General features: G+C 36.6%; 1 protein-coding gene across 1 annotated transcript in view; it reads left to right on the forward strand.

Moving 5' to 3' along the window:
• The window catches only part of MAST2 (microtubule associated serine/threonine kinase 2), a 47,609-nt gene extending 34,280 nt beyond the window's left edge, over nucleotides 1-13,329 (forward strand). The window contains exons 18-23 of the mRNA XM_015811527.1: nucleotides 404-622; nucleotides 3,262-3,488; nucleotides 4,787-4,909; nucleotides 6,698-6,834; nucleotides 7,137-7,324; nucleotides 8,144-13,329. Coding sequence (XP_015667013.1) covers nucleotides 404-622; nucleotides 3,262-3,488; nucleotides 4,787-4,909; nucleotides 6,698-6,834; nucleotides 7,137-7,324; nucleotides 8,144-10,242 — 2,993 coding nt within the window. The 3' untranslated portion in view covers nucleotides 10,243-13,329. The remainder of the gene's footprint in view (nucleotides 1-403; nucleotides 623-3,261; nucleotides 3,489-4,786; nucleotides 4,910-6,697; nucleotides 6,835-7,136; nucleotides 7,325-8,143) is intronic.
• The last annotated feature ends 2,555 nt before the right edge of the window (nucleotides 13,330-15,884 follow it).

Raw genomic sequence — 15,884 nt, forward strand, 5'->3', positions numbered from 1 at the left:
ACTCCAAGGTCCCTTCCAACATTATTATTATTATTATTATTATTATTATTATTATTATTATTATTATTATTATTATTATTATTATTATTATTATTATTATTATTACTACTACTACTACTACTACTACTACTACTACTACTACTACTACTACTACTACTTTGTTGAGGGGAAAGGGCCTCATTGGTAAGTTAAACATCCTGGTGGGCTGCAAATACCGGAAGTGCTGTTCAGCTGTTCCACAGCTAGTGGAGTGACCGAAGTGCTGAAGTGGCTCTAAATTTATCACTTTTTTTAAAAAAAACTGGTGGGCCATACAACACATCTACTTTTGGAGGAGAGGCAAATAGAAATTCCACATGGATCTGACCTATTTTTTGTTGTTGTTGTTGTTGTTGGAATGTAGGTGGGGGCATTACCGATGTCTCCGATCATTACACTCGCAGTAACAGCAGTGAAAGTCCAGACTTTATGACTCCCAAGGCTACAAGTGATCTGGCTGTGCGGCGAGCTCGACACCGGCTACTTTCAGGAGATTCCGGGGAAAAGCGGACCTCACCGCGGCCTGTCAATAAAGTGATCAAGTCCGCATCAGCTACTGCCCTCTCCCTCTTGATCCCTTCAGGTAACCTATCTGTTTCACGACTTAAAAAAAAAAATCAAAACAAAATAGACTACAGCTAAATGTGACAATAACCACTACTTTACATCTTTTTCTGGGTTTGTCAGGAACCACAATATTCTACCTATGCAAATATAATATTTTGCCATGGATAGGCTTGTGCTGTCGTGTAATAAGGAGTGGGATTTCACTGTGATTGTTTTATTATAGCTATGATTAGTACATTGCAACTTTTAAATCTAACTTGTTTTGATAAATCATTTCATAAACGATTTATCAAATAATTTGTGAAATCATACACAATAAGTCATAAACGATATGCCATTGATGATTTTACAAATTATTTTATAAATCTTTTCCAAGGATCGTGAAGTTCATACTAGCCACTTATGTAGTACTATGTTGACATTGCCAATAGATATGTCTTCCTGCTGGGTGCCAATAAAATTACCAGTACTGGCTCCACTCTAGTCCCTAAGGAAAGATGATACCATCTAAGAAAGCCCTATTATGAACTCCAAAAGGCTGGATTTTATTTAATAATAATAACAATAATAATAATAATAATAATAATAATTATTATTATTATTATTATTATTATTATTATTATTATTATTATTATTATTATTATTATTATTATTATTATTATTATTATTATTATTATTATTATTATTAGAGAAAGTCATAGAAAATGATAAAGTTAAACTGCTCTGGGACTTAAGAATTCAAACAGACAAACACCTGCAACATAACACCCCGGACTTAACAATTGTCGATAAGAAAGACAAAAAAGTCTGGATAGTGGACATGGCAGTGCCTGGAGACAGCAGAATAGACGAGAAAGAACTGGAGAAGATAACAAAATACAAAGACCTACAAATAGAAATAGAAAGACTGTGGCAAAAGCAAGCAAGAGTAGTACCAATAGTAATAGGCGCCTTGGGTGCAATCCCAAAACAACTGGAGCACCACTTGAACACCATTGGCATTGACAAATTCGCCATTAGTCAATTGCAAAAGGCAGCCTTACTAGGAACTGCCTCCATCCTGCGACGATATCTGTAATAACATCAAACATCCACATCTGCCTATCCCAGGTCCTTGGTAAGGACTCGATAGGTAGACAAAATGCCAAATCCAGTTTGAACATCTGGCTGACTGTGCAATGATCAACAACAACAACAACAATAGTAATAATAATAATAATAATTCAGAATTACCTCCCCAAAAGATCTCAAGGCTGTCTGCAGAGTGGTATTCTTTTTCATTAAGCAATAAGATATTTAAAGCTACAGTATTTATGACTTCATATATCAAAAGCTAATGTGTTTAATTTGGCTGACCAGGTAGATAACTGGCGTAGCTCATTAATGGTAGATATTTGGGTTCTCAGCCTCCTCATAATTCCACCTTATACCAGCAACCTCCTTTGGTTAAAGACAGCCCAGCAATGCATTATTCAACACTAATTTAATTGCAAAATTATCAAAGCATTTCTCTAGAAAGGCTATCCCCTTTTCAAAACAGCCTTAGCTAAAGAACAAGCTAGAAAGGAAAATAGCAATTCTGCCCTATTATACTCAATTGATAAAATAGACTAGGAGCACCACCAGATTATATATATGTGCTTTTAGAAGTAGGATGATCCTATCCAGAATAAGCTGGTCTCTAATTCCTGAACATAGGAGTCACCAATCCGTTTTATACTGATTAAGCTTCAATTTAATATTTCTCATCCAATCCATAATTGTTTTCAAAAACTTTATATTTTCTCAATTTATTAATTATATCCTTCCTGAACCCACCCACCTCCCAATTTGGCAGCCAGTATATGATCTCTGTAGGACATGACAAGACAGCTATCCAGGGACCAAGCTGAACTCCTCATCATTCACAGAAATTGGTCCTGGAACTAGCAGCCACAGTATTGCCTTGCTTTTAGCTTCCAATTCACTGAATTGCCACAGTATCCAATAAAGAATGCTATCAAGAAATTGAGTGGGTAAGATGCTGGATTAGGAGCAGGAAGTCCTGAGTTCTGTTTTAAAATGTGTCTTGTGTATTTACTTTGTGTCTGAACAAAGATCTTTTATGTAGGTGCTAGTTTATAAAACATAGCATCTTGTCCAATAATTTATAGAACTAAATTTTGAATATTGCACTGTACCATTGCAATATTGTAATTTAGTTTGGGGGTAGAAGCAGAAACAGAATATATGCCACATCACTTAATTGTTTGCTTTTAAAAGTTAGGAAAATGTTTTATCCAATCTGCAGTTCAGTTTCATTTTCTCTCCTATAGCTTCTTTGTGAATATATGTTTATGGTTCATGACAGACTAAAAGCTGATGTATTTTAATAATTCCTTAAAATTTGAATAAGGAATTCATAGTTTAATTTTTTTTATTTTTGAGCACATATTTACAAGTGAATTGCACTAGGTATAATCAAATAGCAAGTTGTCGTTTTCCTGATGCTATTATAATAGCATCTTTTTCCACAATGAGGAAGAAAAATAAAATGCAGCTTTCCGGGTTCTGCAATCAAAAAAGCTTAATTCCCCCTTGATACATTAATGCGAGTTTTATTTTCCTTTGAAAACTAGGTTTTCTAATTTGGAAGCATTTTCTATGTTCATGTAGAACACCATACCTGTTCGCCATTGGCTAGTCCAATGTCACCTCATTCTCTCTCCTCCAACCCATCTTCAAGAGACTCATCTCCAAGCCGAGACTATTCTCCTGCTGTTATGAATCCCAAACCACCAATCATCATCCATCGAGCTGGGAAGAATTATGGTTTTTCACTTCGTGCAATTAGAGTCTACATGGGGAACAGTGATATCTATTCAGTGCACCACATAGTCTGGGTATGCTTGGACTTATTGGATTTTTATGTCATGATATACAGTCATTTAGTAAGAGCCTACTTTGAAAATTAGAGCAATGTGCAGTACCTTTAACTTAATAAAAAATCCTGCTTATAACTAAGCAGTCTTTTCCAGAATTACCTCTAGAATGATGACTTCCTTTGTAAAAGAAAATATATGTAGTTGATGCATAGAAATAGCAAAGTTGAAATGTGTAGGTTAATTACATTTAATTCCTTCTGAGTTGTCTTGACAGTGGCTGTCTGTTTCAGATCTCTTTATCCTTAGGCTTTTGTTTACACATCTGCAACTAAATTTCATTTTTAATGTGTGCCATTGTGCCCACAGTAAAAAATGACAATAAAGGAAGGTTGTCTGTCTGTCTGTCTGTCTGTCTGTCTGTCTGTCTGTCTGTCTGTCTGTCTGTCTGTCTGTCTGTCTGTCTGTCTGTCTGTCTGTCTAAAAGTATTACTGTCTTCTCAGTTAATTGATCAGGATTTCGAGTTTAGTTCAGCTCTGTGTTATAATTTATCTTGCATTGTTTATTTTCTTTATGAATATATGGTTATTTGCCTGGACTATTTCTCATAATGAATATTGTCTGTTATGCCATTTCCACAATTGAAGAGAAGCAAATTATGTCCCAAGTTCCCTATAGACATTACTCAGGGTTTATTTAAGTAGAAAATGATCTTTGAAGCTAATTAGCAGCAATATAATCATAATAGAAAATAGAATAGTTCAGTAAATTGATTTCTGCCCCTTATTTGTTATGACCTTGACAAAAATTGCATTATGCAAAGATATGGCTGCCAATAAATGTAAGCCCCATGTAACAAACAGAACTACTGTATCTTATTTGTTATTTTTATATATAATTTTCTTAAGAATTTTTTTTATTATAATAGTAAAATCAAATATAAACTAAACGAAAGAAAATGAAAAAAGGAATAGAAGAGAGAGAAAAGTGAGAACATAACACAGTTGTCAGCTTCACTTTTGCAGAGCTGTCTTCAGGTCATCGTACTATATCTGGAAATCAAAACTATCTTATTTGTCATCGTTGTATTTAATTGTTTAGCCATGTTGATTCTGAAATTTCTATACTACTAACACAAGAGAATTCTTGAACATTAATAGGATAAACTAACTCACTAACAGTAGCACACTATTTGCATGTGAAATGCCCTAAATACAATCAGAGGTGTAGTTAATGTATGGAATTGAAATGTGCTTTAATATAAATAGATGATTAATGTATTGCTGTTATTATTTAGCTTTGTTCTCTGTCATTACAGCATGTAGAAGAAGGTGGTCCAGCAAGTGAGGCTGGTCTAAGGGAAGGAGACTTGATAACTCATGTGAATGGAGAGCCTGTACATGGATTGGTTCATACAGAAGTGGTAGAATTGGTCCTGAAGGTAAAGATTGAAAATTGATGCCTGCTGTACAACAGGAGTGATGTGTGTCAGCTCAAATATTTAGTAAAAAAGTGTTTCCAATAACTTCAAAGTATTTAAAACGGTTTTTCCATAGGAGGATCAGGTTACCCAGAATACCTTTTCTTACCTGATGTTGCAGTTGCAGATTATTGCTGTTTTTGTGACCTCCAGAATGATTAGTGTAATGTATATGTTTGCTCTTTGAAGAAGATTTAGAAATTGCAATAAAAAACCAGTTGCTAGATTGCTAACTGAAATATGATGATATATTATTCCAAGGCTTGATGAGGGGACCACCTCTTACCATTTCTAGATATTTAGTGATTCAAAGCCATGAAAAGCTTTTTGTTCCTGAAAATCTAGAAGTGCTGGGAGCTAGTACAGTTCATCAAGCCTTGTCATAGTATAAGTATATATGACTGTATATACAGGGAGTTTTTTAATGGATATATGAGTACCTCCACTTCTTCATAAAGATATTCTGATTATGAAACGTTCTCAGTCATCCTTGGACCTATCAAGGAAGCATTTTCAGTGCCAAGCAATGACTTAATTTTCCAAGAGCTTTTAAATCTGGGGTTTCAGGTGGCAGCCCCAAACCAATTTTGTCTGTACCATGCAGCTAAGCAGGATCAGTGCTGATTATTACTTGCATAGATTAGAAGATCAAACCACCAAGAAATGCCGGGCTTGGCTTCAGATTAGTCTGAAAAATTTGGAAACAAAGGGCCATGAGAAAATGGCAGTGGCTGGTTAATACATATTTTTAGCAAGAAAATTAGAAAGATGGAGTCACTAGGAGACAAGCATGACTTGAGGGCATATTTAACTCATTTATTTAAAGTTCTTGGGTATTTTCAAGATGTTACTGATTTTCTTGTATGGGATTTCAAGTGTTGTTTAAGTAGAAGGGTAAAAGTATTGCTAAACAAGTAGTCTATTTAAGGGAGAGCCAGTTTAGTGTAGTAGTTAAAGCGTCAGGCTAGAAATTGGGAGACTGTAAATTCTAATCCCACCTTAGGCACAAAGCCAATTGGGTGACCTTGGGCTAGTTATGTTCTAGTCTTCAAATAATATTCTTTTCTGGGAAAATGTTTATTCATTTACAAATAATAGGAAATAATAATGGCCAGTTAATAGCAGTTTAGAATGTTTTATGGAATATATCCTGTTGAATAATGCCCATTGATAAGTAAACCCATGATTTCTTCATGGGTTATGGTGTTCATTTAATAAACAGAACACCTGCAAGGGAATTACTTTGAGGCAGGTGCATTTTGGCCAGTTGCCTTGTCTAGATACTTGCTTTGGAAGTAGTTGAAACAGGTATTTTGAATCTTGTTCTACGATAGTTTGTGATTCTTCAGTTCTTTTGAAGAAGGAAGAAATCCAAAGATGAAAACAGGAGGTTGTATTAAAGTTAGGCATGCTGCTTGATAGAATTTCTGGTGGTACTTGACTTGATTATCTTTTGTGTACACTCCAAAGTTTATATTGGATTAATAACATTTTACATTCACAATCTCTTCAGCTGTCATTCAGTTAGAAAAACCATTGTTTAATCAGTGAGAAAAGTCTGAGTCAAGAAATCCCTCTAGTAGCACTTGCTAAACACAAAATATATTTTGAAAGGAAAAGACCAGATCAAAGGAATTTAAGTCATCCAGTTACAAGCTGATACATTCCCTTGGTATCATGTCTGGTTGTACCAAATCATATGAAGAAATGCATTTTAAAAATTAGAACCTGTGGTTTTCTTTCTACCAGAGTGGAAATAAAGTGTCCATATCCACTACCCCTTTTGAGAACACATCGATCAAATTGGGGCCAGCTCGGAAGGCCAGTTATAAATCAAAAATGGCTAGAAGAAACAAGAAAAGCAAAACAAAAGACGGGCAGGAAAGGTTAGTAAAATTGAAGCCATTCATAATAATAATAATTGTCAGTATGGGTAAATGAATGTCACAAGTTATTTTAATGTTACAAAAGTTACATAATATCAAGAATGGATTATATCCAGAGGTCCTCGAACTGTAGTTGAATGTTAACGTGCTTTCATTTTCTACTCAGTTTCTTATTATTGATGATATTTTATTAAAAATAACTCTTGTTTACAACTATATAAATAGCAAACTAATGTCCCCTTATGGATCTCATATGGCTGCTTCTCTTGCTAGTGATTACCTTTATTTTTTTATTTTTCCAGTAAGAAGAAGAGTTCATTATTCAGGAAAATTACCAAGCAGGCCTCCCTGCTTCACACAAGTAGAAGTTTATCTTCCCTCAACCGTTCCCTGTCATCTGGGGAAAGTGTTCCTGGCTCACCTACACACAATCTCTCTCCTCGTTCTCCAACACAGGGCTACCGATCTACTCCTGAGCCTGCACATTTAGGTAAAAAAAGGAACAGAAGGTGGAAGACTTGAATCAAATACTTTCAACTTAATGTGTTTTCTAAAACTGGAAGGTAGAGGGAGAATAAACCATCCAAATTCTCGTTTTTAAGGAAGAAATGAACAAATTTGACAGCTGCAAGCCAATTGACCATTCTTGGTGGGATCTTTAAGATACCAGGAAAACATAGCCCAAGCAACTAGGTGAGGCTGGTTGCCAGGTGCAGGAAGGATGCTCCAAGGAATTTATTAGTGTGAGATATTCAAGAAGCATAAAATGTTACATATCATGAGATACTATTTAGGGTGATTTTTGCAACTTTTAATTGCTATACTGTTTTTTGCTATACTGTACTTTTAATTGCTATACTGTCTTTTTACTTTTTTAAATACCCTATTCATGTTTTATATAAATACTATCAATATAACTTCCTCAGTATGAGAGTGAGTGAATGCATTAACAGTTAAAATTACAATATGTACCTGAATAAATAATTCTACAAATGAGCTTCCTGGAGGAAAAGTCCTTTTGTACCCCAAAGGTTAGGATATACTGTGGAGTTTATAACAAACATAAATAAGCAGAAGAGCTATAATATGCAGCTGCCAATGAGTATATTTCTCAAAGAGTATATTTAGTATGAGAAAAAAGAGAGACCTCCAAAAGACTGCCAATAAAATAATACTGAAGTACAGTGCATTTGTGAGGGATAAAGTATGGTTGATTGCACTTTATTGTTTTGACTGCATTAGTCTTCATTTTCTAAATTCAGCCTCACAGTGCTTGTGATTTACCATTCTCCTATTTTGATATTCACAGTTGGTGGAAATTCTTCTCAGAGCAGTTCGCCTGGTTCCAGTGTTCCCAATTCTCCAGCTAGTTCAGGGCATATCAGGCCCAGTTCATTACATGGACTAGCACCAAAACTTCAACGACAATATCGATCTCCAAGACGTAAATCAGCTGGAAACATTCCTCTTTCACCACTAGCTCATACGCCTTCACCCACTCCACAATCTACATCACCTCAGCGTTCCCCTTCGCCTTTGCCAGGGCACTCAATTGGCAGTTCAAGCATCATGCAGTCTTTCCCTGTAAAGTTACATTCCTCCCCGCCTCTGGCCCGGCAGATTTCACGGCCGAAGAGCGCTGAACCATCAAGATCACCACTCCTGAAAAGAGTCCAGTCAGCTGAGAAACTGACCTCTTCCCTGTCTTCCTCAGAAAAAAAGCTGCCCTCTACACGTAAGCATAGCTTGGATATTTCCCATTCTGAATTCAAAAAGGACATGCTTCAGAGAGATCCGGGTCTCCAAAGTTGGCAGGAATCAATAAATGAAACATCTGGAGGTAAAGCTGGGCCAGCAGAAAAAGGGACACTCCAAAAACCTTCTTCCCGAAAACTTGGGGCCATTCGACAAGATAGGGTAGAAAGAAGAGAATCTCTACAGAAGCAGGACGCCATTACAGAAGTAGATTCTTCTGAAGATGAAACTGATGAAGGGTCAGAAGATAGTCAAGACGGGAAAAGATTGGACAGGCCACCCTTCATTAGAGAACACCAATTTTGTAATCCTTTTACTGAGGAGATGAAGCCTTGTTCCAGATTAGAAAGCAAAGATAGCATGGAAGATGATGCTTTTCTTCTGGAGGAACCAAAAATGGACAATGTGCAGAGTGAGATAAATCAACCACAACAAAAAGATGTGGAAAGGGCATTGGTGACTGACATAAATGAGTCCCTGTCTGAAATTTGTGCAATAGCTTCCTTTACAGGAAAACCTGAGGATTGTGAACCAATACAGTTAATATCAGAATGCAAGACAGCCTCAGAATCAATACAAGGTAAGAAAGTTGTTGTTCAACAGGACACCTGTTTTAAAGATGCTGATGATCCTAAGGAAATACGGATTATCCAAAAAAGTATAGATGGTCCAGAGCAGATGAAGTGCCTCCCAGTAAGATTCCGACAGTTTGGTCAAGGTGACTGCTCAGAAATAGCAGGTGACAAAAATAATACAAAGGAATCCGCTTCTGAAGAAGCCACCTATCTGTTATTTCACGATAAAATGCCTTTGTTAGCACTTTCTTCTTCTTCTTGCACAACTAACACAAGCTCCCTTCCATTAGTAAGCCAAATAGACTGCAAAGACACATCTTGGAATCGGGAATGTCATCAGCCTTTGAAGGAGAATGCTAGTATTGACAATCTGACAAACTTTGGCAAAGCTTTTGAACAAATGTCTCCTAAAGTCGAAGAGCAAGTGTTGTCTTCTGCAGTGGGAATTTCAAAACACAAAAGTCACACAAGTGATAAAAATCTAAGCTGTCCTACAGGCAGCACAACATTTATACTCGATGCCTCAATTGAAAGTGGAAAAACAGTTTGTCCCGCTCATTTGACAAGTGCAAGGAGTACATTAAGTGCAATGGGATTGAACATCTCCAGCTCAAGAAAAGTAGAAAAAGATAGAAAAGATAAAAGCCTGTCCAAACAAGGCTTAAAGGAGACACTACTGGAAGATCTGGGTCCAGAATCAACCAAAACTTTAAATATAGGCGGTCTCGTTAAAATTTGTGATTCTCACATTACATCAGAAAGTCCGTTTTCTTGGGAGTCAGAATGTCGGATAATACCCAAAAAATCACAATCTGGTATGCCTGATGCTTCTGAAATTTTGGAAGAGAGATGGCAACTACCTCTACTTGAAGATCAAGCAGATGGGAATTGGAACATGAGGATTTCTTCTGGACCAGATGATAGTTTGAGTTCAAAAAAGGAGACTGCTCCAGTGCCAGGAAAAATCAGCGAGGCTGGAGGTCAGCCCCAAACAAAAGGCTTCTTGTTGTCAAAAGCTGATGCTGTGAAAAAGAACATAGCAGCAGCTCCATTCAGAAAGAAAGACAACATTAGTTGAACTCAAAATATAAATCAAGAAACCTTTTTTTGTAGATTTGTGTTTCATATTCTCGCTTTTTTCATTGCAATTCTATTTTTGTACACAGCATTTGCCATTTGATCCCTCTTTACAGAGTATCTTTAAAGCAAAATCACCCCTCCTTTTCCTTTTAATTTGGAGCATCTTGTGCATTAACTTTTGAGTGTTTTTCTCCCCCCCCCTCAAAATGTCAGTGTGTTTTATTTACCATATAAGGCTGCTTGCTCGACAAAGGTACATTTTGACACTAGCTCCAAGTGTTTGTCCTTATTTGCAGACTTTAATTTCATTATGTTGATAGGGATGAAGAAATACAATTTATGGATTCTTCTACAATTCTTAATGCCACTGCACACCCTTTTTCTTGCATAGTTGTGTTATCTCACAACTTTCTGTGGAGGAAGCTTTGTTAGCTTATGCAGTGATTAGTATCTTTTTTAAAGGGGCTCGCCTGAGCAATCTGTCAAAATAAATTTTGGTTTTTATCCATTTTTTCATTGCCTTAAAAATAGTATGACACTCCATCATTGGGGAATTTTTAATGCTAGTTGCCTTACCAATATTACCTTGCTCTGAGCAAGCAAATATTTAATAAGAGGTACAAGGTACTTCCATTACTGTAGCTCTAAGTTATTAGCAGCTCCCTAGCACAGACACTGCTGGAGACTGTGAACATCTGAGACCATCCCACCTTAACCTGCAGTTTGTGGCTTGGTAGCAGAAGGAGTTAACAGCAGGAAAATTCTAATTGGATGGGAACAACTGATAGGAAGGTACTGTGTTTATTGGTTAGGGAAGGGCAGAGATGAACCACTAAAAGCAAAGTAGCCTTTATAGCTTCAGTGAGTAACTGTTCAGGAAAAATCTCCAGTATCATGCTAATGAACTATATTTTAGTTGCTTGATTTACCTACATTTCCAAAATGCCTATGCTTTCTTAGAATCCTTTTGATACTTTTTGAGATTGCAGCATTGTTTGGTGCTTTTTTTAAAAAAAATACAGCTAAATCTAGAACACTGCACTGATAATATACATACAGTAAAGCAATAGAACATTTCAAGATTATTACTTATTATCGTTTAAAGGCAAAAGAAGGTATTTCAACCCCCTGCAAAATACTTGTGAATTTAACTCATAGTCTCTTGTAACAGAATATATCTGTATGTGTGAACAGACAAAATAACTACTTTTATAGTCTGAAAGCCTACATATGCTGAAGTGATCACATGGTGTATGAAATAATTCTCAAGGGCAAACCTTGTAGTTAATTATAATATAGCTTCATTATTCTGCCATATTGCAGATATCAACTCTCTTCCTGCACCATTTCTGTTTTCCAAGTCAATATTTACTTTTTTAACGGGGAACATTCTGTTTAAACTCTATTAACTTCATCATCACATTTCAGGTATTCTTGTACTCCCCCACACACAAATAATATTTAGTACATAATTTTTTATCCTGGATTTTATTTTTGGACCAATTTATTTTTAAGCTGGTATTGTTTTAACATTAACCACTCTTAAGTGCATGATGTGTGCTTGAATGTGTGCAAAAGAAGAAACGCCCTCTGTATGTGGCAGTGCTATAAAATCCATTGACTTTTTCATATATTAACTTGAAGCTTCTGAATTTCTCCAGTAATATTACTCATAACAATCTCATGAGATATGATTATCTGGTCTGTCCTGCCACTTATGCATATAACCTTATGCACTGTCCTTCAGGCCTATTTTAATTATCCTTTGTGTTTTACAATCCTGTCACTTTGCTGCACCGCTCTCTAATAGACAAATAAGAAAAAAGGGATTGTTGCTAATATGAGCTGATGACTTAGCCACTTAGAACTTGAATAATGTAAACAAACAATTTACAATTTACACTATATTAATTTGAGGCCTGGGTCAGATAGTGTACTTCGTAGTATTAGTATACACAAAAACAGCCAAAGGATTTGCATCTCTAGTTTAGTCTATATAGGCTAGCATGTGTATGTCTTATCACTTAGGTATTTTACCTTTTGATATGCCTTTTTTACTATAACCAGGAAACCTCTTAAAGGCTGCAGAAGTCTTTTACTTTCACCACTACTTTTCCAGCTATGGATCTATATTAATAACATTAGAGATAAAAAGAAAGGAAGTTTCATTTAGGCCCCATAGCAGGAAGGGGGTGGTGGTGGAGGGAATTGTGACAATCACGATGCCACAGAGGGTAAAATTCAACATCTTAAAAGCCCTGGAAGAATCAAGCCTGCAGCAAGTGGCATGTAATGGATGAATAGAAACTATTGAGGGGAAGAGATTCTATTTGTGATCCAGTTAAACCATATGGTGATGACCTGGTTGGCCAAATTTCCATGTTTTATTAATATGATTTTAATAATTCTATTTTAGACATAGGATACATGAAATAGCCATCCTAATACACTGTTTGTCAAGTTCCTCTTTGTTTGAATATCTACAGATCACTTTTTTTTCCCTCAGCCAAACTTAAAAGTTTTCATATCCAGCTGATGTATTTGACAATACTTCACAGAATCATCAGAAGGATATTTAGTGTACATATTAGACTTTTAGCCTTGCTAAAAAACCACTTCTGGGGAACGATGCCTAAGGTTTTGTGGTAATGGTTATGCTACAAGAACGCTCACCATACAACAGGGTACGAGGAATGACTTGTGAGTTTTTTTCCTCATTCGCACTGAATTAAGATGTGATTTGGAATTTTTTGTTTGTTATTTCCTGTGGGGGGAAGATACATTCTTTCTCCAGTTCTGTCTTATGGACATGAAGGATAATGCCGTACTTCTAGTAGATGATTTTACAACTCTGTGTGTGTTTACACTGTGTGTTGATTTTGGTTGTTTTGGAGGATGTGAACACAGTTCCATGCTGAGTTATGTTTTCAAGCTTGAAGTCTGACAAGCAGAGGGTGATGTGGAATAGAACTGTTTTAGAAACTTGAATAATTGCCACATAATATAGGTGCAATAATTTTTATCCATGTTGTACCTGCATGTTGATGTTCAAATATTCTGAAATACACTTCATTTTTTACATAAACCCGTGTTCATTTCTTGACTGAACTATCTTTCTTCAAGTATTTTCCTATAAAATATTGCAATAACATAACCAACAATTATCTTGTGAGCACTTTGACAAAATTGATATTCACAGGCCAAGATTTTATCAACTGGTAAGTTACCACAATGTGTATAGCAGTTGTGTTTACATGGCTCAGATTACTTTGGCCTTAATATGCAGCCATCCATGCTAAATTTTATTTATGATTTAGGGGTAACATTTCTAAGGACAACCGCTTCTATCAACAATTGCCACATGCCAAAACTTTTTGCCTCTTTTTCCACATTATGAAGCAGATAATCCTACTCTTCAAATATTCTTAACTTTGTTAATTCTTCTTTTTGTCAGTTCTTTACCTTACTTCTTGGTGCTGCTGCTTTGCACGTTCCATAGTCCCAACTGCCCAACTCATGATGGGATGAGAGAGAGAGAGAGCAGTTGATCATAAAGGAAAGGCAACCATTAGATGGCAGCTAAAACAAGAAAGAATTACACTCATGGTATGCTGTCATCTAGGGGTTGTGCAGACTTGTGCACCCATTTTTGGCAACTTGTGTTAAGCTATTTTGACATGTCTTTAGTTTATCAATGACAAAGTGATGCTAGCTCATGAAATGGGCCTGTTGTTACGAGATTTTGAAAACAAAGATATTAATATTGCTTGGATCAGCTGTAGCATTTCAAAAAATATCTGACCATTGAAATCCCCCGCTGTATTCTCATTTAATATGAGGTTATTTCATGTATTTTTCTAGACCTCTTTGGGCTGACTTTATTTTATTTATTTATTTATTTTATTTATTGAATTTTTACCCCGCCCTTCTCCTTGCGGACTCAGGGCGGCTAACAGCCTAATAAAAACAAATACAAAAAATACCAAAATACTATCATTAAAAACATAGTTAAAATGAAATATTAGATTGGCCTTTGTTATTTTAAAATTATTTTTAAAACCCCGCTAAAAATTACCCCTTAGGCCAGTCCTGCTAGTTGAAATAGCCATGTCTTAAGGCCGCGGCGGAAGGAAGGGAGATCCGGGATCACCCGGATCTCTGGGGGTAGTTCGTTCCAGAGGGTGGGAGCTCCCACCGAGAAGGCCCTCCCCCTGGGGGTCGCCAGCCGGCACTGTCTGGCTGACGGCACCCTGAGGAGACCCACTCTGTGGGAGCGTACCGGCCGATGGGAGGTAATCTGAGGCAGAAGGCGGTCTCGNGGTCCGATGCCATGGAGCGCTTTGAAGGTGATAATCAACACCTTGAAGCGCACCCGGAAAGCCACCGGCAGCCAGTGCAGCTCGCGCAGCAACGGTGTTACATGGGAGCGACGAGTCCCTCCCAACACCGCCCGCGCGGCTGCATTCTGGACTAACTGGAGCCTCCGAGTGCTCCTCAAGGGGAGCCCCATGTAGAGAGGATAACATTGAGGATAACATTGGCTGTGTTTATTTATCTGCCACTTTCACATTTGGGGACTGGCTGAGTTTGACTCACATTTATGCCTTGTGGCCAGGAAAGACAATAAAATGTGGGCCAGTCAGGTTTAACATGGAATATAGACAGCAATAAGCAACCTGATGCCACAGATCTCGTGAACCCATCTCGGATGGTGGTGCAGCTCCATAGTTAAATATTTTATATTTAATGTAATCACTCCCACGTTTACCCAAATTATACCTGCAAGGCTTAGAAAAGCCATGAATTGACTTGAGTTTATGTTCTTAAGATGTATGAGCAATTTGAAGATTTAATTTCTAAAACATGAATTGTCCATAGATTATGAGGGAAAGGCATTAAACAGCTGCAACCAATTCACTTTCTTGGCTGAGTAGGATGAAAATTGCAGGGTAGGTTGGCCATTAGAGGATGTCTATCCTGTCAGATTTTTAGCTGGATTTCTTCAAAACCTGCACCACAATAATTTTTTAAAAATTATTCTGTCTATGTTAACTACTTGCATAATATTGCCCAGATGTTAATTCTGGATATACAGATGTTGATACTTCAAATTGCAGTAGGCCAGCTTCCCATTTAATGTTTATAATTAAATTCTTTTAAAATGAGCAGCAGTGAGTCTTGTAGTTACCAATGGTCATCTTCAGCAGCACCACATGATTTAAAAGCCTGCAGGAAACATGAGCCATTTCAATTTTTCCTAGGACCAAGTATTTTTGAGCAGCCTTTGAAATATAATACCAAAAACTGCAATCTGTGAGAAGGTATGGAGATGGCAAATGCAGGTGGTCCTCAGCTTAACGTCACCATTTGTTTAACAACCATTTGAACTTAAGAAACTGCTAAAAATTGTGACATAGTTTGGGTTTTCACAGAAGAATTGCACAAAGTGTTCCTGGAAATGGCTTTAATGGATAGATATTTGTGTGCACGTTTTCCACACATCAGGAATAATGCAAGCGACTAGTGTGAATCTGTAAGATCTCTGCCATCTTTATGTGCTGTTAATATATGATTGTAATATTGAAAAAGTAAAATAACCTGCAATCAAATCATTAATTGTAATAAAAGAAACAATTCTGT

The sequence above is a fragment of the Protobothrops mucrosquamatus genome, unplaced genomic scaffold (assembly GCF_001527695.2).
Source record: "Protobothrops mucrosquamatus isolate PMUCROS unplaced genomic scaffold, P.Mucros_1.0 scaffold44, whole genome shotgun sequence".
Lineage (NCBI taxonomy): Eukaryota > Metazoa > Chordata > Lepidosauria > Squamata > Viperidae > Protobothrops > Protobothrops mucrosquamatus.